Here is a 23,975-nt window from a genome sequence, read left to right as displayed (position 1 = left end):
TGTGATGTGTTTATGACGTTCCTGGGTCACTTCTGGGTTTGGCGCGTTGTGTGTGTACACAGTTGCACACATATTGAACAAGGGACTACTGTACTGAAGGCAGCAGGCCTCTGGATAGCTGTGCTGGGACTCACAAGTGGAGAAGTTCTTCACAGTGACCCAGGTTCAAATCCCTAATCATTTCCCCAGGACACTGTGTGGTCTTTAAATGTGTGGTAAGAACGCTCAAGTTCCACTTTCTGCACTGAAACAAGAAATAAGCATGCAGCCAGTTGTGAGGTGGTCTCTGCGAGATTTGGAGTGTGCACCTGGACATGTGTCCATCTCTCATAAGAAGCTGCCTTGCGCAAAGTCGGGGCATTGGCCACCCTGCTCAGGACAGAATTGTCCATGCCAGGCATGTAGAACCTCGCGTCTCCTCCCATGCCCAGCCTTTGCCGAGCTGTGCTTTGCACTCCCCAAGTGATTCTTGCTTGGCTGGACTGTATCCTGGAGCTGCTAAGCATGCCATTTGCCTGCCTCGATGGAGGACCCACAGATTGGATGCTTAGAGGCCTCTGATGTTTGTGTGACTGGAATGGGTACATTGCGCAAAGGAAGAGGCATCCATTGGTCCACACACATTTGCCTCTGGCATGCAGCCCCTTAAAGTTGCACACAAGGGGATGTGGCTCTCAGGCCAAAGAAGAGGGATTTACTTCCACATATTGCATTTAAGATTGGAGAATTTTAGCAATCAGCAGCTTCCCCAAACCTGACTACAGCCAGCCATAGACCAAATTATCTGGGGGGGGGGGTGCCAGGCTGGGGAAAGGCTGGCATCTTTCTGGAAGGGAGCGAACCTGGTAGCCTCCGTGGTAGAAGCTGGGGGAGATTCAGGTGTCTTTGCATGTGCATCTGAGAAAGAACCTGGCGGAAATGTGCATGTATGGTTTTGAGTCGTTATCTGCAGGGATGTGAAGGAGTTGGATTGCTGTGAGTGGGTGCATATCCACGTGGCGGTGCTTGCGAACATGTGAGTGGAGGAGAAGCATGAGGCCATGTGAGCTTGCCTGGGGGGTTGCATACTGAACCTTTTTGTTGCTGCTGTTTCCTGACAGGAACATTTTGACCTGACCGTTATCCTGGCTCCGGTGATTGCTTTCCTGTAGATGGGTGGTCCATATTAATGGAAAGGCCCTTCACAGCTCCCTTTGGCGGCAGTCAGGCCCTCACCTCTTTGGCCTCTTCCTCTGACTCCTCTGCTTCAGCTCTGCAAACGGGAGATGGAGCTTTTTCTTGGGGAGGCTGTGCAGGCACGTCTAAAGGGAAGGTCTGGAATGTCAGAAGGGCGGTGCTGTGGGAAACACTTCAGGGACATGAGTGGGGGAACCAAAGAGTTCTGGCTTTGCTTCCTACGCCTTGCTTCAGAGACCTCCCCTTCAACTCTCCTCTCTGTGCAAGTCCTTGCTTAGCCAGGACTGCAAAATGTCTTTTATTCCATGTGACCCGCCTCAAAACTCCCACACCCCGTTCTGCTGTTCTTTATGTTGGCATGTTGACTGGGATTACAAGCAAGGCATGTTATGCTCTTCCTCTGAAAGGGATGTCTCATTTCTTGTTTTTCGAGGCATTTAAAAAAATAACTGAAGCAACAGTGATTGAAATGGCATGAATTCAACAGTTAGGGAGATGCGTTTGCCGGCCTAGGTGAGTCTGTATGCAAGAAGGGGTTTGGATTAGCTTGGCTACGAGGAAAAGGCTCAAGCGCCTGAAGGTTTTTTTATGACAGAGGTTTTTTTAATTTCAAAGTATCCATAGAGAGTGACACTCCCCCCCCCCATTCGTTTCTCATAACATCTCCATTGGAGCTTATTGCTGCTGGTGCTGCTGTAGTGACATTTGTATTTCGCCTTTCCTGCAAGGACTTCATGGTGGCCTGAATGCCGCTGCTTGCGCTCTGTTTTATCCTCACAACAACCTGGTGAAGTAGGCTAGGCTGAGAGGCAGTGACTGGCCTAAGGTCACCCAGGGAGCTTCATGGCTTAGAGTACAGCAAAAGGAAGGGCTTCTGGATACAGTGCACAATTAACTCAGTGGAACAAGGTGTGGGCTTTGATTAGATGGCTTTGAAGAGGATTAAGTAAATCTTGTCAACACCTGCAGTAGAACCTCCAGGTTAACAGGCAATATATCTCTGAATATCAGGCACTGGGGGCAAATGAGTTTGTCAGTTCCCCAGAGACCTCTGCCTGAATGCTTTTAGAAGCAGGTTAGTGGAGCAGGTAGACCTGTAGTTAGAACTAGTTGGGCAGTTCTTATGCCCTGAGACTATTTAATTACGGAACTGGTGTTCAAAAGTCTGAATAGCTGTGCATGCACCTAATTAAGTATCATCCCTTGCTGTTGTTCATCCCATTTGCAGACATGCACACTTTATTTCTCTTTCATACACGTGCTTTTAGAGACAAAACAGCATTTTTGCAAACACCCACATATTCTGGCACGCAGGAGAAGCTATCTTCTGGAGTGATGTCCAGGTTATGGAATTCCCTTCGCTTGGAGGCCGATTGGTCTGCTCCTTATTGACATGTATGGACGGTTAAGAACTCTTGGTTCCATTTAGGGGTGTCAGAGAATTCTGAGGGAAATGGGAACAGAAATTGCCAATGTTTGCTTATGCATCCAATGCCCAGAATGAAAATCAATCCCATCCCTCCAGCCCCCCTTTGCCTGGGTGAGATAATATCATGCCAATGTGGTTTGAGTAACATGTAATTAATTACGTAATTTACGTTAGTTATGCAATTTTGCCACAGTGGATGGCAAGACTAAGAATGTTGGTTTTGGAGATGAACGGCGGCAGAAGGGAAAGAGTGCTGTAGGTGGCAAAGGCAGGACACAACGGAAACTGATGCCTTCGTACACCCCTAGTTCCACTGCACCTTCAGTTATCTCTGCCCCAAATAACTGTATGATCCATGGGCTAGATTTAACTATAATCCAGTGTGCTACGGAAACCAGCACTCCCCCCTCCCCAGTGCAATGGGGCTTTCTCCCTCTACAAAGCAGATGCTCCAGCACTGAACAATGGCAACCTCCTGCTCAAGGCAGAGGACAAACAGTATTTCATGAAGCACCACTCTATTCTGTCTTTGTCAGGCCACACCTGGAATACTGTGTCCAGTTTTAGGCACCACAATTTATGAAGGGGATTGACAAACTGGAAGGTGTGCAAAGGAGGGTGATCAAAGTGTGGGAAAGGTTGAGAGAGTTGGGTATGCTTAGAGGAGATGGAGAGAAGATATGATAGCCATCTTCAAATACATCAGATTGATGAGGTTGCAAGCTTGTTTTCTCTTGCTTTGGAGGCTAGGACTCAAACCAATGGATTCAAGTCACAAGCAAGGAGATTCTGACTAAACATCAGGAAGAACTTTCTGACAGTAAGATTGGTTTGACAGTGGAATGGTCTTCCTCAGGAAGTGGTGGACTCTCCTTCCTTAGAGTTTTTTAAGCAGAGGGTGGATGGCCACCTGTCATGGACGCTTTCGCTGTGATTCCTGCATTGCAGGGGGTTGGACTAGATGACCCCTAGGGATCCCTTCCAACTCTGTTATTCTACAATTCCTAACAGATGGCTCTCCAGCCTCCTATTGGAATCCTTCCTGGAAGGAGATTATTATGCAACCTCCCTCTGATGCATCTTTCAAAAGAGAGAGAAGAGCTCTTTGCTCTTGCCAATCGCTCACGCTTTGCTAAGCAACTCTTTCCCATATCCAGAATCTCTCCCAGGTTACCAGGAGCATTTTACACCCACATGCTTCCCCAGCCACGTGCTGCTTTCTGCTGCCTGAGTCAGGCCGGAATCTGATGCACCCCTTGCGCACGAGTCGCAGCCGCCTTCCTGCCACTGTCTTTCTTGGATCTGGGAGTGCTTTAGGGCAGGATCCTGGTCAGCTTGGAATTTGGGAGAGGCATGCTGCCAGGATTCCTCGCCTGCTCACAGTCGAGCTGCTGGGTTGCATCCTCCCTCCCCTCTTTCTAAAGGCCAGACTTCAGTCTCAAACTGCTCTTGTACTTCTCACAAGGAGGAGTGGAAGAATCCCTCTGTTTTTTGGTCCATAGCGTAGCTTTTGCATATATTCATTCACAAGTCTGTTTTTGCCCATTTCTGTGGTGTGTTTTTAATTTGCACACAAAAATCACATTTCAGTATGTATTTTTAATGGCTTTTCTCTCAAAATAAGCATTTTGGTATATTTCATGAGCTGAGGACTGTGCTAGAGCATTTGGAACAGGCAGCAGCTGGTGGGTAACCAAGTTCCACATTAGTCCAGGAGGTGCTGATCTGGTTAGTTCATATCAGAATTTACAAAGCTCAAACTTCTCAGGAATCCCTAATTACTCTATGGCAGGATTTCTGGGTGGCACCCCCAACCCCCCCCCAAATTGATTCATATACAACTGAAGAGTTGGAAGGAACCACGAGGGTCATCTAGGCCAGTCCCCTGCAATGCAGGAATCTTTTTGCCCAACGTGGGGTTCAAACCCATGACCCTGAGATTTAGTCTCGCTTGCTGTACCAACTGAGCTATGCAGTTGGCTATTCTACACTGACAGGCAACAGTTCTCCAGGGTTTCACGGCGGGAATCTCTCTCAGCCCTACTTGGAGATTCCAGGATGGAATCCAGGACCTCCTGCACAGCATATGCTCTACGGCCATTGAGCTACAACTACGGAGACCATGTTTGTATTTGGGACCAAGTGGCTCTCTCACAGGAACCAGGTCACCCCTGAGAAGAGGCTGTTACACTCTCATTGAGGGGACTCTCCGCAGGGCATTGTTTGCCAGCCTTAAAGGACGAGGGCTGAGCAACACCTGGCCCATTCCAAGTCAGACCATTGGGCCATCCGGCTTGGCCTGATCCAGACTGATTGGCAGTGGTTCTCCAGGATCTTCAGGGAGGCAGAACTCTCTCAGCCCCACCTGAATCTGGAGCCTTCAGCCTGAGAAGCAGTTGTTCCAGTGCTGAGCAATGGCCGAAAGAGATCACTCAAGAACAGGGTCCTTCATCAGCCACATTCTTTATTGTCAAAGCCATTAGAACATAGCAAATCTTCGTATGACAGAAAATTGTTCCAGTGCAGCAAAATTGTTATCTCCATAGCAATGGGTTTGCCTCCATGAAAAAATCGCCTTTGTTTTTCTACACTTTTAGTATTTGATCTTAGAAAAGGGTGTTCTTACAGGTTGACTTGCCCTGTAGTACGCAGCATGGCTCACTTATGCAAGTCATCTAGAGTGACCTGCTGTGCTGGCTCCATTCTGCAGTTTACCCAGATGGCATTCTGCATTGTGCCATAAGGGACTTGTTTTGTCCAGGCTTGCTGTAGCTGAAAAGAAATGATTTTAATTTTGAAGTACAATGGTATCTCGGTTTTCGAACATAATCTGTTCTGGAAGACCGTTTGAGCACTGAAATGTTCAAAAACTGAGGCGCAAAGAGTGGTCTGCAAATTTAATAGAGAAAATTGAGAAAAATAACATATACACTCAGTGGAGGCCGTTCAACTTCTTTTTTTTTAATATAATTTTTATTGGTTTTTCCAGTTTTTACAATTTTTGACATCCTAAAAAAGAACATTTTATCCCTTGCTCTGCCGAGCTTTTGACTTCCCTCCCTCCATCTTCTGGTTTTTTATATCACATTTATATTTCCCCACATTTTTTACATTTCGATTCTGATTCTACCTTATATTATTAAACACTTTAATCACACATCTGCACTCTGATGGTGTTTCCTGCTTGGCAGGGGGTTGGACTCAATGGCCCTTGTGGTCTATTCCAACTCTATGATTCTATGATTCCATAATATCAGTTAGATTTAGTATAAATATTATTAGGTGAACTGTTACCTGCAATAACATTATAATCTGAAGTATCCTTTGTTTGATCCACTTTGTGTCATAAACTTCCTTTGTGTAATAAAATATTTCTTGTTTATTTGATCCAATCCTGCCTGAGACTCCAAATCATTAAGTTTTCCCTCACACAAGTCCCCCACTAGATAATCTGGGGCAATTTGTAGAATTTCATGTAACTGGTGTACCGTGAGGTGGTCTCACTATATTTAAGTGAGGGCCAGCCCAACGGCACCAGGGTAGGAAAGGGCTGTTGTGCCGCCACAGCCCCACCTCCAGGAAGCAGGCCTGGTTCCCTTGAGCCAGTGTAATGGGAACCAAGTGTAAGAGCTGCATTGGGCAGACCTTGGCTCAGTTCCCAGAGGCCCCCGGAGGCCGAAGGGGCTGCTGCTTGGCCAGGGCCTCCCCAGACCTGGAGCTGCCCCAGGCAGCTAGCTGAGTTCTGCTGCTCGGCCCAACGGCCCCCTAGCCATGGAAGAACCATCTGGGTGTCCTCCATCTGTTGTGAACGAAAGCCTCCATCAACCCTCATTCTTGGTCATGGTGGATGGAGCTGCTGTGAGTTGTACTTCGGTTCCCATCTCACTTCATGTGGGCTACCCCTGCTGTATCCTTTCAGCAGGGGCGAAACTAGGCTTTATTTCACCCGGGTCAAAGACCCAGATTGGCACCCCCAAGGCGCATATGCAAACACACACATATAGGCTGGGAGCCTCAATGGCGCCCCTGGAGGCTTCACCTGGGGCAAAAACCCTGGTTCAACGCCCCCCTGCCCCCGGCACTGCTTTTAGCTCTGCTGCCTCTGAACAGGTGCCCACTTCATAGCCCTAGCTCTTTCCCAGATCCCTAGGGGCTGCCATCCTCTGCAATGGGTGGAGCTGTATCTTTGCCATGGAAACAGAACAGAGAGTCCTGCTGTGTCGCCATCCCTCAGTTTTTTGCCCTCTCAGAGCCTCCACTTTGGCACAGCTTCCAGATGCCTCCTCCCAGAATTGTGGTGGGGCTAAATTGAGATAACCCCCATGTTTGCCATTCCAAGCTCCTTTGGAGGATGGGCAGGATGAAAAAATGATGATACCTAACCTCTGACTGCTACTTTTATGTAACTGGAAGAAAACTAAACAGCAGGATAAGCGAGGCTGGTGTGGTGGGGGGTCAAAATATTAATCAAGATGACAATTTCTGCCTCTCTAAAATGGGATAATAAAGGCGACACTTATGCACACTTATTTGCAAGTCCAATTGAACTCAGTGGGACTTACTTTTGAGTAGACATAGATAGGATCTTGCTGAAAGAGAACCTCAGTCAGGTAGTAAACAGTCAGGATCTTTGTAATAAGAACTTTATTTGAACCTGTCCTTCTGCGCTTCACCCCTGAAGCTGATTAAATGCTGCAGTTCAACCCTGAAGAATGATGGGCTCCCTGAGCAAGCCAAGAGTGCTTTTTCCTTCACCACTAACTACGCCTAGCCTCCAAACATCCAGGCTCATGACAGCAGTGCCTCTTATTCTGAAATTCAGTGCTAGAAATGTGTCAAATTTTTTACTATTGCACCATGAGTAATTGTTGTTGTTTAGTCGTCTTAGTCGTGTTCGACTCTCCGTGACCCCATGAACCAGAGCATGCCTTGGAAACGCTCACTTTCTTCTCAAAGCTTCTCCTTGTTTATGTCTGTGGAGTTTTCTTGGCAAAATACTGGAGTGGATTGCCAGTTCCTTCTGGCTCTGTTCTGACTGGCATCAGTTTTCCAGGGTTTTGGCATTTCTCTTCCCTACCTGGAAATGCCAGGAATTGAACCTGGAACATTTTGCATGCAAGCCTGTGTTCTACCACTATAGCTACAAACCCTAAACAGAGTACGTGGTAAAAATATAGCTTAAAATACATTTAGTTTGGGGTCTGCCTTGTTGCAAGTGAAGATACGGAGTATTTTAATGGTATTCTGCTTTTTACATCTTAAACAAAACAAAACGAAAGAGATGTTTCTGAATAAAAAGTAGTCCTAGTACCTTCTGCTTTTATATTCCTGGTTTTATTTATTTTAAGCCACCCATTTCCTGACAGCAAGAGCCACTTCAGGGACGGTTGCAGTCGGGAGACTGTGATTATGGGGCCGGCTGACAGGTTCCTTTGCTCCCTGCAATCAGTTCTTGTTGATAGCTGGTTTGTTCTCTCTCTTTCATTAGAGGAAGTGGAGCTCTTGACTTTTTGTTTCAAGCTGGGTCTGCGTGTGCGCAGATAAGTTTCATGCTGCTCCTCTTTGCAGCTCAACTCATAGCCGCTATCGAGAAGGTAGATTTGGTGCTATCAGATGGATTTATTAGGCCCACCAGAGGGTTCAGTTCTAATCAGCTGAATTCTGTCAGGGAAAAAAGCAGGCGTGGGGGCTGCCAGGGAGACAGCTATAAATACAAGCAGTTTCTTCTCAGAGCACAAAAGGAGCCGTCACGGGGAAAGGAGTTGGCAGGGAAGAGCTGTGAGGCTGCCACGGAAGCAGGTGCTGCTCACGTAGATGGAAAACGAGTAAAGTCAAAGGAGAAAAGAGGGAGTGATAGAGGGGAAGCAGAAATACAGCTTATTTATCCCATAACATGGAGAAGGGAAATGTGTGGTGAATTTATTATTGGAAGTTAGGAATACCAAACATAGTATTTGATATGTATATTATGAGCATTAGTATTTATTTTGCAGATTTATAAACTTCTTAATGGCTGAAAACTACTGAAGTGGTGTATGATAAAATGAAATGAGACAGAAATACCAAAGATAAACTCTTAATAAACAGTAAACTCATCTCTATGATGGTACAGTTCTTATTCCATAAAATGACTCAGCCACACTTCAGGAAAGGCCTCATTAAGCAAAAACATATTTAGGAGCTGCCTAAATATCAGGATGCTAGGACTGATATTGCTGCCCTGGGTGCTTATGCAGAAGAACATAAAGAATGACAAGGAGGGGGGCGAGGGGACAAAGAGGGGCCTTGGTCCTGGTTTGCAGTTGTTTTAGGAAGCTCTCAGGGAGGCGTCCGGTGGTGCTGTTTATGCAGGGACAGGTGTGTGGTTGGCCTTGGTGGACTTACCTGGACTTATTTGGCAGCACCACTGGATGGCTCAGCGATGCCATTTTGATTTCCCACAATGCAGCAGAGTGATGCTAAGTTGGGGACATTCTGGGAAATGAAAATGACAACAGGACCAAACTGAGTGGGAAACTAGTCAATTTTTGTTAAGGTGGGCCAAAGGCAGGCATGACCAGCAGAGCATTAGGCTTAACAGAGACGCTGGCATTAGGCTCATGGATTTCATTAAGGTGCCCTCTTCCCATGTATTTCAACCTTGTAAGAGAATGTTCCTTGGAGGTCCGGGGTATAATTTAGCTTCACTCATTCCAAGTCTCCACCGATTTGCTGAGAATCCCCTTGAGGTCCCAGGCAGTGGTTAGCTAGTTAGTAAATTTGCCAGCTGTTCTTCTGCATAAGCACCCAGGGCTGCATATGGAAGCCCTCAAGGAAACATAGCAACCCCAAAGCATCAAAAAGAAAAAAAAGGAAAAAAAACCCCATAAAAATGAAAAGCTGAACTATAAAATAGTAGATTATACAGTTGTTTTGGATGCCTGGGCAAATAATAATAATAATAATAATAATAATAATAATAATAATAATAATAATAATAATAATTAAAAAAAACAACTTTCACCTGCCAATTGAAAAGTATCAGAGTTGGCATCAGGTGGGCTTTCTAAAGTGGAGCATTCCAAATGCAGGGCACCTCAATCAAAAAGGCCTTCTGTCCATTCACCACCTGCCTAACCTCGGGTGAAGGTGGGACTTGGAGGAGGGTCTCATATGAAGATAATATGGCTTAGTTCCAGTTGAATGGTAGAAGGCAAGTCATCTGTGTGAACTAGTGTAGCATAGTGGTGAAGAGACTTGCAGAGCGTCTCCGAGTACAAGAAGCTGGTGGAATTTGCAGAGGCCTAATGGAAGCTGGTGTAAGTTATCTCTCTTCCAAACTCTGTTCAGGAGTGCAGCTCCTGCCAACTGAGCTGGCCAAATCCAGTCAGAGAGAAAACAAACCTTTAAAATAGAGTTATACCACCCTTTTTGCTGGTGTGAATTGCTAGGTAATGTGACTGAACTGAAAAATGTTTGGATTAGATGTAACACTCTCCTTACCCCACCCAACTCCCCCTTTTGAGGTGTGTGCTGGTGTGAGTTCTGCCGGACATCCCTGACTCAGCTGGGATAACCCAAGCCCTGTCTATTCGAGTCTTGTTTATTCTGGTGAATATTGGGTTTGGATTGGGCTGTTAGACTGTAATTCTAATCTCACCATGGAGTGAACACAACTGAATTTGATAAAACTTACTTCTGCATAAAGGGCAGGTGGGGTTCGTCAGTGTGGGAAGGGAGCCCATCTAGGAGAAGGAAAACTCTGATCCTAAATTTCTGCTCCCTTGTGGTATATCTTTGGAAGAAGAAAAGGCTAAGGAGTAAAGCCCACATAAATCCGGAGTGGACTCCCTAAGATGGTTGGGTGGCACCTTGTACACCTCCTTCCAGCTACTACTGCAGCCCAGCTGGGCCAAACATCTTGCTCTGCCTTCCTTTGGACCCCACCAGTGAGGCTGAGAGAGGGGGGGGGTCTTGTCGTCTGGGCAGCCCTGGACCTCCATACATACAGCCCAGGCTTGTGTCCCAGGAGGTCACTTTGATGCTGACTTCACTGCTGGAGGCACACTCTATTGTCTCTTGAGACAGATGGATGCCAACAACTTCTGCATAGACATGGTTAGGATTATAATGTTAGTTGTGAACTGGGATGTTGCCTGCTCAGATATCATCTCTTTTATGAACTCACTGGTAGGCTTAGGCAAACTTCTCTCAGCCTCGGTGCCTCTCCAACTCCTGTACGGGGTTAGTAATACTCAGGGCCTTTTTTTCAGCCAGAACTCACCAGAATTCAATTCTGGCCCCTCTCAAGTGGACGCTATTGCCATTATAAGAGAACAAGGGAGGCTTTCATGGTGAATTCCAGCACCATTATCCCCCTAGAAAAATAGCACTGGTAATACTGACCTACAGTGGTACCTCTGGATACGAATGCTTCTGGTTGCACAAGTGTTGGGTTACAAGCTGCGCTAACCCGGAAGTAGTTGCTTCCTGATGTGAACTTTGCCCCGGGATGTGAGCAGAAATCGAGCGCCGGAGGCGCACTTCCACCACTGGCACCTCATGTTAAGAACAGTTTCAGAATAAGAACAGAGCTCTGGAACGAATCAAGTTCGTAACCAAAGGTACCACTGTACTTTCCAGGGAGATTGTTAGAATTACTGAGATCATATATGCCAGGCCAGCCCAATACATTTTGCTGCCTGAGGCAAAGGACACAATGGTTTCTCATTCTGCATACAGAAGTCAACTGGACTGACAGTAGCTGAATGTTACTTTGACACTGGCCATGGGATCATGTCCCCCATGCCATCTGAGGGCAGCAAGTTAATTTAGGGGGTGCAGGATCTGCTGTGTGGCACACCTAGCATTTATTTACAGAAGTATTCTGCCAGCATTTATTTGTGACCATTTATATCCCAACTTTCCTCCAAGGAGCTCAAGGTGGTCCCATGGTTCTCCCTTTCCCCATTTCATCCTCACAACAATCCTGTGAGGTAGGTTAGGCTGAGAGACAGTGAGTGGTCCAAGGTCCCCCAGTGAATTTCATGGCTGAGGGAGGGACTAGAATCCTGGTCTTCCAGGTCCAGCACTCTAATCAGCACCACATTGCCTCTCCACACCACACTGACCGCCTGAGACGGTTCCCTGCCTTATGGTGCATATATGGAAAACACTATGAACATTCAAATAAATGCTAGGTATGTATATATCATCATCATCATCATCATCATCACAACAATCATTTATTCAGTTAAAAGGGAAATGGTTAGGGATGGGCAAATACATCAGTTTCATTTTTTCATTTTTCCAATCTTAAATTCGGTTCTTCACATTTTCACATCAGATTGCAACTTTAAAAAAAAGTTCTTATGAAAAGTTAACAGCATTTTAGTACACATTTCTCCTGATATACACATTTTTGTATACAGCTTTATACACACTTTTATAACGCAGTTTCCCCTTAATATAATGCATTTTTCTACACCATTTTCACAAATACAGTGGTGCCTCACAAGACGGAATTAATCCGTTCCGCGAGTCTCTTCGTCTAGCGGTTTTTTCATCTTGTGAAGCAACCCTATTAGCGGTTTAGCGGCTATTAAAGGCTTAGCGGCTATTAAAGGCTTAGCGGATTAGCGGGTAAAAGGCTATTAGCGGCTTAGCGGCTTAGAAAAAGGGGGGGAGCGAAAAAAAATCGGAACACTCGCAAGACGTTTTCGTCTTGCAAAGCAAGCCTATAGGGAAAATCGTCTTGCGAAGCAGCTCAAAAACAGAAAACCCTTTCGTCTAGCGGGTTTTCCTTCTTGCGAGGCATTCGTCTTGCGGGGCACCACTGTATATGCATTATTATGAGAATTTGGTAGGTTCACCTTTAAATGTGAACTGAATTGAATTTCTCCTCCATCTCCATACCAATGATAAATGACCGTTAACATGATGATGCAAAAGCGGTCTACTCCCAAATCTCTGTTCTACCAGGGAGATTACTGGGTAGCTTCACAGGATGGTGGTAATGCTAACATGAGGTGTCACCGTGGATGGTTAGGAGACAAATGTGCAAAGTAGTAGGGCGAGAGGTGCCAAGGTGCCAGCTTGCCTGAAGTCACATCCTCTGACCCGAAAGTGTGTTTCCATGCTCTCACATTTCCAAAGGCTTATTGTGGTGATGCAACACAAGGCGTATGCCGTTTCTAATTCACGTGCTCTGGTGTTATTTGGCTGAAATTAGGCCTTTCACATGTCCCATTAATTTCTCTTGCTCTTGGAGAAGCCAAGGATGGGACTCTAAGCCACGTGTGACTGGACTCTAGAGAGTCATCAAGGAGCACAGCATCTTCAGAAATGATCTATGAAGGAAAGCACTTTAGCTGTCTTCCCAGTAAACTCCTCTCCTCAACGAATCATGAGAATTCTCAGTCAGCAACCTCACAAAACCAAAGAGACTCCCATGATCCTTTGGGGAAAGCCAAACTGGTAAAAGCGATGCAAAGCACAAAAGTATTTGTAGTGTACATAGAACCAAACAGCTCTACTGAGGTGTCTACCAGCAGCTTCCCCCCTTCAGCATCAAACTCCTTGATTTTATTATTACATGACAACCTTCCTGAGAAGAGGCTGGCTGCTGGATCAGGCCAAAGGCCTGTCTAGTCCAACATCCTCTTCTCACAGTGGCCAGCCAGATGCCTGAGGGAAGCCCACAAGCAGGGCCCGAGTGCGAAAGCAGCCCTCTCCCCCCCAACAGCAGTGGTGGACATGGCCCTGAGAGCCTCATCCTCCATGAATTTGTCCAGTCCTCTTTTAAAGCCAGCCACACTGGGGGCAAATTCCGTAGTTTAACTGCACCAGGTGAAGAAGTATTTTTTGTGTCTGCTCTGAGTTCTTTCTCAGAATCATGCATAATTTTATACACCTTCATTATGCTCCCCACACTTACTAGCCCTTTTCCAAACTAGAAATTGCTCCCTGCCCTTGACTATTTTGGTTGCCCCTTTCTGGACCTTTCCCAGCTCTATCATATCCTTTTTGAGATGAGGCTGCCAGAATTGTACACAGCATGCCAAGTGTGGTCTCTCCACAGATTTGTATAACACTAAATTTCCTCCAAGGAGCTCTAGGCAGTGCACACGATTTTGCCTGGCTCAGTGCTGTAAAGTAGATTAGATAGAGAGGCAGTGACAAATGCAAGGTCACCATGAGCAATAGCTGAGCGGGGATTTGAACCCTGGTTTGCCAGTTGCTAGGCCAACGCTCTAACCACTACACCACACTGACTCTCCATGAAGGTTTTTAGGTACTTGGCTCTGCTAGGAATGCAGTTCAAACCCTAGCCTACACCTACATAGTTAAACTGGAAGGGTGAAGAAAAGGGGCAAGGAAACTCACCCCAGGAAATGACTCATCCAGTGCCCCTCCCCCACTCAAAGGGGGTGGACAGACTTGTCCTCTCTAGATAAGGCCTCACCCTACCAAGTTGGTTCCTCTTGTTGATATACAGGATGCTTCTCTTTGGAGCCAGAGTAAACCAAACTGCATTTTGGAGTCACATAGGCCAGCTGTCTCTGCCCTAACACATATGCTCTGTTATGATGACAAGGTCTTTGAAAGAGCTGGTCTGTTTTAATTTAGAACTGGCTTCACCAAACCAGATTCACATTTTCCTTTCTCCTATCCATGCTCTATCCCAGACATTCTAATCTGGAATGGGAAGTGGTTTAGTCTGGATTAATTTTGCTATGAAACTGTGAAGCCACACCAATGGGACTGGTGTGAGGTAGATGTTTACATTTCATTAGGGCCTCTTTAGGGACATAGGAAGTCGCCTTGTGCCAGGCCACCTCCGCACCATTCCTTTAAAGCAGCATCAGATCACTTTAAACATTCGTAGCTTCCCAGTGCTGAAAAGGCTGCAAAGGGGACCAGCAAATTCATGGAGGGCAAATCTCACTAATGGCTGCTGCAGGTTTTGAAGGCCATATAGAGCCTCTAGATTCAACAGCTGGTGGGCACCTGGGTGGGAGGGCTTTAGCCATCTGGCTCTAGCCTCCTCCTTGAATTTGTCTCATCTGCTTTTAAAACTATCCAAAGTCACAGCCATTGCTACACTCTGTGGCAGAGCAGACAAACACTTCCTGCATCCTCAATTCAGACAGATGTTTTGCTCAACTGAGGGCTGTTCAGATATTATAGCTTTTTAAAGGTGCTGTTTTGAGAACATCGTTTCCTTAGCAAACGTGCGCTGTCATATGTATTCTGTCCTGGTCAAACTAGTTTGGCTAGGATTTGGGTAGTGATTCAAGCTGTACTGTGTAATACTGGGATTAGCCCCTGAGTATCTCTAGTTGTTGGTGTGTGTTCTGGTATGCCTGTTATTGGAACCCACAGAATAGTATATATGATTTGTTTAATAGACTTTTCTCCACCCCAGGCCCAGACTGGATTTAAACCATGTTTACATTCTTTTTTATCAAGACAATGTGCATATTTACCGCTCTGTGTGTGTATGTGTGTAAAAAAAAAGTAAAAGTGTGAAGTCTTTTTTAAATTAAAGAGTGAAATTAACTAGAGCACAAACAGCTTGCATTTTGGTCTAATCAGTCTAACCACCTCACTAATCTGTACAGAACTAGGGAAAGCATCTACAGTTTGGAACGAGGCAGGAATGGTCCAGAACCTTTCCTTCCTGTAAACATATCCCAGTTGGCTGGGTTTCCCAGCGTCTTGCTGCCAGTTACTGCCTGAGCACACTGACTAATTACTACTTTTTCCTCAGACTGAGCCCTAGCTTGTTTTATTGAATGAACACAGCTCTCCAGGTGGGGGTGGCAAGCCACATGTGATTGAATTTGAGAACTTCTCCCAGCAACTTCCCCCCTCCACCCAGAAGGTAGGAGCTTCATGAGACGGATGCATTTGCCAGGCCTGCTAGCTCATTTCTAAAAAGAGCTGCCAAGGCTCAAGCCAAACCCCCAGACGGGACAACGGAGGCCATGAGGCAGACCCTCCGGGTGTTTTCCAGGGACAGTCCTGGATTTACAGAAGCTGCCCTGGTTTCTGTTTGACCCCAGAATGTCCCACTTCCTTAGGACTTCCCTGTTTTCATCAGGAAAATGTTGGAGGGTATGGAGTTATCCGACATCTGAAGGCAGCTCTGTATAGGGAAGTTGTTTTTTATGTTTAATGTTTTATTATATTTTTATATATGTTGAAAGCCACCCAGAGTGGCTGGGACGACCCAGTCAGATGGGTGGGGTATAAATAGTAAAATAATAGTAACAACAACAACAACAACAATAGATTTAGGATGTCCCTATTTTCATTGGCAAAATGTTGGAGGGTATGCATAAGGTTGTATTTGCAAGCTTATTACCTGTAAAGTTGCATCCTATTGGTATGTCATCCAACAGCCACTGACTTGCCCCTCTCCCACCTTCTTACAGGAAACTGACATTGTTGAGCCTTTTAGCTTCTCGTGTGGTTGTGGAAATGGTGTTTTGTTGCTTTTGCTTTGTTAATAGCTTGGGTACTCTTGAGCTCCCATGATGCGAGAGAGTGAACAGCAGGTTCCTCTTGTTCATAGCCATTATCTGAGTTCTCCTTTAATGGGTTTAACCTTTTAAAACCTTGCCTCCAGACTAATGAGATTACTTTCTTTAAACAGGTAGGGTAGCCTGCTGACGGGACTCCTGTGCCCTTAGCAGCAGCATAACAGCCAGAAATCATCAAGTGAAACTGGATCTGGCATGAAAATTTCAATGATGGCAAAACTATCACTTGTTGATTTATGATAGGGGTAACCAGTTTACCTGCCGGATGTTTAGAACTACAACTCCCATGGGCCCCAGCCAGTATGGTCAATGCTCAAGAATTATGGGAGTTGAAGTTCTAAACATCTGGAGGGCCCCTGATGGGCTACCCCTGATTCATGGCCACTATGAGGCTGTTAAGGGCACTGGAGCTCTGCAGTGGGAAAATTGAGGTAACTCACAAGAGTCTCACTTATCCCCACAATACCTTGTGAGGCTTCCTACTATTACTCACATTTTAGAATAGAATCATTGTGGCTGAGTAAAAGAGGTTTGCCCAAAGGCTATCCTGTGTGTTTATGTCTGAATTTGGCATACACCTGATTTAATTCTCCCTGGGTCCACTATAAAAACTTCACAGTGACTCGTAAGCGTTTTTCTCTTAGCTGTCAAGTAGCGATTAACTCTTCATCTGTCTGTCTGTCAGAAGCCTCTTCTGTTGGATTGCCATGTTGCAACCGGAGATTCATACTGCAGCTTTGAAATGACCAGTTAGGCAGCAGAGACAGCCCCCCCTCCTGTTCCTCCCCAGTTCTGCCATCTACCTCTATTCCTTCCTTGTGACTATCTCCAGGGGTATACCAAGCAGGGGAAAGAGAGGGGCAGGTGGAAGAAGCAATAACTTTGGCATCTCTTGGTCAGCTGGCAAGTTGTTAAAGTCATAACATGAATCTCCCAGTTCAGCCAACTCTGGCAACTCTGTGTTTTTTGTCTGCAGGCGTTTTGGCTAACATTCTTTATAGGCCCCCCTTTCATTTGGCAAACACTGAAGGTGAGAGTACACACACACACACGAGTTATGCTTGTACATGTCTGGAATCAACTTCCACCCTTGGCAAGCTATTAGAATAAATCATAAAACAATCCATTTGTAAGCACATAAGAGACAATTGGATAATAAGCAGCCAACATGGATTACTTAAGGACAAATCATGCCAAACCTGATTTCCTTCTTTGAAAAGGCAACTGGTTTGGTGTGTAATTTAAGCACAGAGGTTTTGTAAAGTATCTTAGACATTGACATAATAAAATTCGGGCATGCATAGCTCAGTTGGTTAGAGCCTGGTGCTGATAATACCAGGGTTGCAGGTTCAATCCTCTGATGGGAGAGCTGCCTATTCCTGCATTGCAGGGGCTGGACTAGATGATCCTCAGGGTTCCCTCCAACTCTACAATTCTGTGATTCAATGATTGCTCCAGCCCTTATGCTGTTGTGTCCTAAGCATGTGTATTTAGAAATGGCCCACTCTGTAACTGGGCTTAGGACTGCAGCCTTGAGTTGGCTTTCTGGCTCGCAACCTGGAGAGCTCTTTTGCCGTAAACATCCCCATAGTTATGAAGGAAGATGCGGTTGGTGCCTTCGGGATGTAGGAAGATTTGTACCAAGTTAGCTCATTGTTCCGTCCAGCTCAGTAGTGCCTACACTGACTAGCAGTGGCCCCCCAGGGTTCCAGAGAGGAGATGCCATCTGGGACCTTTGGTATGAAAAACACATGTTGTACCACTGGGCAACAGCAGCCCTTTCCTGCCTGGCTCAGGCTTCCCCAGCGCTACCACCCACCCTCTGCCTGCCTGCCGAGGGTCCTGCTTGTTCTAGTAAGCGGGAGCTTTGGGGCTTGGAGAAGGTGGACAGTTCTTCTCCCACATCGCAACATGACAGCCCGAATAATGTAAAGTCCTATCAGTTTCAATTGGGAGAGTGACAACTCTCCCAAGGCCAGTACTCTGCTCCCTCTCTTGCACAGTTGCTCTGGCTAAGACCAGAGACCTCTTTGGTCACACAATGCATTGCTCCCCCAAATGCTGCTGCCAGTGAAACTCCTGGGTGCATTAAAAGGCAGCACAGCATCTGAACAAACCCTAAAGAAAGGCTGTGCTGATATGTGTTGTCTTTGGCTTCCTTCTAGGGAAGGGTAGATGACATAGTGCCCTCCTGATGTAGACTACAGCTCCCATCATCCCTGGCCATGGGCTGTGATGGGAGTAATAGTTCTAAACATCTGGAGGAGCATATGTGCCCCATCCCTGCTGTTTTCTCATGGCCACCAAGTTGTACAAGTGCCAATTCTTATGTAGCCAAACAGCAGCAGTCACCCACAGGAAAGAAGTTTCAGCAGTTTTTTCCTTAAAGCCACCGAAAAAATGCCAATCTAGGGAATCTTGCCATTGCATTGGGTTGCATCATGTGCTTTCTTTCTGCTGCCCCAGGTGGTAGGAAACTTCAGGGGCCAGTTTGAAGAGGGCCTCTCCTTCTCCTTCTAAGGAGAGAAAGAGTACCCGAGACTTGTGGCATTTTAGTAGTCTTTGTTGCTTGAGTAGGAAAGGCAGGGGCAGCAGGCAAGCAAGCAGGCTGTGTTAGTATTCAGAGTAGTAACAGAAATATTTCAAGTACAAGGAGGCAGGGGGGCTCAGTAGCTACTAGCAGCAACCAGCCTCCTTGCTTACTGACCTTCTAGTCATCTGTAACCACCAAAGCAGCATCTTTACTTGTTTTGCCTGTGCATACAAGGGTCGCAAATGCAGTGCACAAACTCACGTTGCACACCTCATTTTTGTGACAAGCATTACAGAATTATAGTTATACAGCCTGTTTCTCCACACTCACGGGTTTGGGCAACACAGGTGGATGCGTGTGTGACTGTGCATTAGCTGTGCACCAATTTTACACCAAGCATGTGTGATTTATGTGAATAATAGTGAATAATAATAGTGAATAATAATAAATGTGAATAATAACACTTATTCTAAAAAAAGAATATGTGAATAATAACACTTATTCTAAAAAAAGAAAAGAAGGACTTCCGGGTTGGCGCCATCGCCGAATGGCGGACTCCCTCCGAGCTCCGGAGGGAGTCTGCTCGGCAGGGGCTGGGTCCTACCGCGCCGGCGACGCGGGGACCCTCAAAAACCACGGGCACGGAGCCCGTGGACATGGGGACTCGGCTGGTACCGTCAGCGCCCTCCCGACTCGTGAAGGAGCCTTTTTAAAGGCTACGGATCGGGTGCCGGGGAGCGGCGTGGTACTGTGAGTCTATCGCTTCCCCTGCCGAGCGCAGCCGCATGCCATTCGTCGGAGAGCGCTGGCTTCTTCCATTGGAAATTCGGACATTTAACAACAACCCGTGAGTAATTGGGTAACCGGGTATAAAAGGAGAAAAAAAGGAATTTTTTTTGGATTCGGCACGAGCGGGGGGGGATCTAAAAAGGAAGTCAGTCCCCTACCTGATTGTAAACATGCTAAAACAAGGACTGAGAAACCAAGATCGATTCAGAAGTTTATTGCTGACAAAAAATATCAATTCCACGATGGGATATTACAAGAATTGTGCTGGAGGAGAAAAGTCGAGGGTGAGAGGGAAAAGGCAACCCCCCCTGGGAACCGGGGCGATTCGGAGAACCTGGCGGAGAGAGATGGAGAGTTTGACAGCTGTCAAAGTAGCTGTCAAATCTTGAGAATACAAAGAGGACTTTGTTACAAGTATTTTGCTGGTTAATTTTGTTACAATTGGACATAAATATGGATACAAAATGTCGGGGGAAAAAAGAAACAACAACTTGACTTTTGGATTAGAGGACACAAAGTTACTGCAACCCCCCTAGAGGGGCTTTGGGACATTACAAGTGGCGTATGTGGAAAACTACTCCGGGATGTGTACTGGTCTTAGCTCCTGGGAAAGTAGCAAAACTGAAATATTGTTTTGTCTACAGAGGTGACAACACAATAGAATCTTTCTATTGAAACAAGGTAGGAACTGGACGTAAGTTTTTGTTCCTGAATAACAAACCTCTGTAGAGATACTAGATTTCAGAATAAGAATGGTTTTGCAGCTGAACAAGACAGAAACCTGAGAAAGTAAGAAACAAAAGAGCAAAGGACCAACTATGCCACAGAAAGAACAATGGGAGGAGCAACTATGACCAAGGGAAATTAAAGGCCTCTATTAGACTGGATTTTTGAAGTTAAACATTATCAAAACAAGCAAATTCAAAGAAAACCGGCAAGATGGATTGAGGAAAATTTGGTTGTGGACTTGAGACCTCCAGGCCGACAACATACAGACTGATGGACATGGGGAATCCAAACCGGGGAAGGGAGGGGGAATTCTAGAATCCAAAGGCTATGTAACCAACTTTTGGAATCTTTTTCTATCTTCTATCTTTTATCTTTCTATATAACTTTGGTATTTTGATTTAACATGTTTTGGAAAAAAAGGGGAATTCGTGGAAGGAAACGGGGCAGATCTTGGGGGGGAAATCTTTGTTCTATTTTGTTAAAGATGAGGAGTGATGTTAAGATTGTAATTTAAATTGGCTAATAGGTACAACATATTAGGTTTAAATTGGGAATGAGAACTTGTGGAACCAACGTAGGGAAAGGGGAATACAGTCGGGAGGGGAAGGAGGGAGTCCCAGAAAGAAGGTTATGAAAATAAGGGTTTAAAATTGGTCTTTCTTTTTCTTTCTTTTCTTTATCTTTTCTATTTTTTCTATTCTGTTATTATTGGAAATTTTAATAAATATGATTATAAAAAATAAAAAAGAAAAAAGAAAAGAAGCATAGCTGCAGCATTGTCCAAATTGTATCACTCTCCAGCTTGTTTGCACAGTGGTGTTAAGCCAAACTGCCTTATATGAAATGGAAAACAGATTTCATACTCTGCAAGACAGGATTACTTCAGCCTCCACACCAAATTATATGGAGATGCCTATGTGGTGCTTTCTCTGTATGCCTCTTACATGCCTGCACATGCGTTTCCCTCCCTCCCTGAGCTTCCCCTTTGTTCTGCCTCAAAACAAAAATACCCCCCTTCCTTCTGAGCCTGTTGGCCGCGAGCCCCTTCCCTCCCTAGCACCATCTGCTCTGAATCTGTCCCTTCCGATGCTTGCCATGTACTCTCTGAGCACTGACATCTGCAAGGAGCCGTCTGCTCTGTCAAGGCTTTGTGTGGGATGACACCCGCTCTTCAGATGGCTCCATGGTTGCAGAAAGAATTAATTAGACACAGGAGGGAGAGTAGGGTAGTTGGGGTAGAACCGGTAACTATAGGGTCCCTGTCTGGAGGTAAGGATTGTTTGGGGAAGGGCTCATAGCTCTGTGGTTGATACAGGTGGAAAAGAAAGCCAATTAAGTTCACATTTAAAGGGGGATCTGCCTAATTCACACTTTTTGAACCACTATGTGTACTAAAGCACCAGATTTGTGCTGCTCTGAATTGTGCAGTACATTTCTTCCACCAAGAAATGTGTACAAAAGAGTATATTCTAAGGTGGTGTGCGTTAAAATGCATATATAGGAGAAAATAACATACGAAAGGCTTTATATTAAGGGAAATATAAATATCACAAATAAATCTCAGGCAGCATTTCATACAAAAAACTGTGTATATTGGGATAAATTTAAACCCAAGTGCTGATGAATTTAAAAGATTCTATAAAAGAAAATTGCAAACTGTCAAGGAGAACAGAATTTAAGATTGGGAAAATGAGGAACAGAGACAAAAACTGAAGTGGACTAATTTGCCATCCCTAGTGGGAAAGGTTTGCTTTGCATGCAAAAGGTTGCAGTTACAGCTAGAGGGTTCCAGGTTGAATAATGTCTTTCTGCGTCAGAAGGGGACTCTGACAGCCTAAGGCAGCTTATGAGGCCTTCTGCATCTTCAGAACATTTGGTAAGGAGGGTGACTGCACCAGTGGCAAGCAGCCTCAAGACACCTCGTCCTTGTGCCAGTGTGAACGCCTTCCCAGGGTTCCAGGGTATTCTGGCCACGCCCAGCTGGACCTTGGTTGCTGCAAATCTCCCCCCTTGAACACCCATCTTTCACTGTCTTTTGTCTGTTCCAACCATAGGAGCCAAACGGGCCGGATCATGGAGTTGCTGTCCACCCCACACAGCATTGAGATCAACAACATCACCTGTGACTCATTCCGGATCTCCTGGGCCATGGATGTTGGAGACTTAGACAGAGTCACTCACTACTTCATCGACCTGAACAAAAAAGAGAACAAGAACTCCAACAAATTCAAGCACCGGGTGAGCTGTTACAATGGGCTGCCTTGGTGTTCATCAGGGGTGAAACAGAAGAACCTGTGGACCTTCAGATGTTGTTGGACTACAACTTCCATCATCTCTGGCCATTGGCCATGCTGTCTGGGGTTGATGGGAGTGGAAGTCCAGCAGCATCTGAGGAAGGCCACAGGTTCCTCATCCCTAGCATACAGGGTGGGGCAAGACATGCTCTCCAATACATCTCTACTAGCAATCCCTTCAGCCAATAAAAAGCACCCCCCCCCCCTTTGCTTCAGTTGCACGCAGACTTAGATCCTTGTTGGCAGCTGTTGATTACCAACCACTAGGGGTGAGCAATGAGATTCCCTCCTGATGGGCTAGATTGTATGTTCTGTGGTTGCACAGCCCACAGTCGGTTCTAATGGGAGCAGTGGTCCAACACATACAAGGCAAGGGCAACTAGGCAGCCTACCGCCAGTGCTCCATGCTGTGGCTGCCTCTATATTTATGAACCTACCAATGCTTCTGATAATAACCAGATCTCTCACTTGGAAGGCTCTGGGCATTGCTCTGCGGAAAGTGGCAATTTTTTTTCTCCAGGGAAGCCTGGGAACAAAGGCTTTCTCTTACTATAAAACAGAGATGGGCGAGTAGCTTTAAAAGCTGTTTGAGGTGTAGGGGTGTGCGTGTGACACCCTCACAATGAGAACACTTAAAAAGTATGTTTCTGAACAGAGGCTGCAGAGTCGTGAAATGAATTACTCACATCTTTCTCCCTCTGAAATGGAGTCACTAATTTGGATGCTGTTTAACAGGTTGGTTGGTTGCTATGACAATGCTACTTAATGTTTAACATTAATTCACACACACACACATTACCCTTTCTGTGAGAAGGTTTTCTCCCCTCCCTTTTGCTGCCGTCTCCTGACTCTTCCACATTTGCTGTTGCCACAGAAACAGCCTTGCTCCGCAGAGGACCCCCGGTGGCTTGCAGGCTGGTGTGACCATGTTCTCCCTTACTAACAAATATTTTTAAAGCACTTGCTCTGTTCATTGGGCTATTCCAACTACATTGAAAGAGGATGGGTTTTTTAAAACCCTTTGTCAGTTTCTGCCTAGGCCTAGGGTTTGTTATGGGCATGGGTAGGCAAACTAAGGCCCGGGGGCCGGATCTGGACCAATCGCCTTCTAAATCCGGCCCGCGGATGGTCCTGGAATCTGTGTTTTTGCATGAGTAGAATGTGTCCTTTTATTTAAAATGCATCTCTGGGTTATTTGTGGGGCATAGGAATTTGTTCATTCTCCTCCCCCCAATATAGTCCGGCCCCCCGCAAGGTCTGAGGGACAGTGGACCAGCCTCCTGCTGAAAAAGTTTGCTGACCCCTGGTTATGGGTGCTGAGAGTTGTTAGGAGACCCCCATTCCTCCCACAGAGATACAATTCCCAGAGTTCCCTGGGAAGCGGGATGGATTGTTAAAGCACCTTGGGAACTGTAGCTTTTGGAGGGAAATAGGGATGTTCTAACAGCTCTCAGAACCTTTAACAAACTACAGTTCCCAGGATTCTTTGGGGGGAAGCC

At 45.8% G+C, this 23,975-nt stretch overlaps 1 protein-coding gene across 1 annotated transcript in view; it reads left to right on the top strand.

Annotated features, from left to right (window-relative positions):
* The window catches only part of PHYHIP (phytanoyl-CoA 2-hydroxylase interacting protein), a 47,553-nt gene that overhangs the window by 5,746 nt on the left and 17,832 nt on the right, over positions 1-23,975 (top strand). Inside the window, exon 2 of the mRNA XM_081171464.1 lies at positions 22,237-22,420. Within this exon, the coding sequence (XP_081027590.1) occupies positions 22,256-22,420 (165 nt within the window). The 5' untranslated portion in view covers positions 22,237-22,255. The remainder of the gene's footprint in view (positions 1-22,236; positions 22,421-23,975) is intronic.

This window comes from Podarcis bocagei (assembly GCF_964188305.1).
Source record: "Podarcis bocagei genome assembly, chromosome: 15".
Classification (NCBI taxonomy): domain Eukaryota; kingdom Metazoa; phylum Chordata; class Lepidosauria; order Squamata; family Lacertidae; genus Podarcis; species Podarcis bocagei.
Note: the sequence above shows the minus strand (reverse complement) of the source record. Positions and strands in the feature narration are given on the sequence as shown.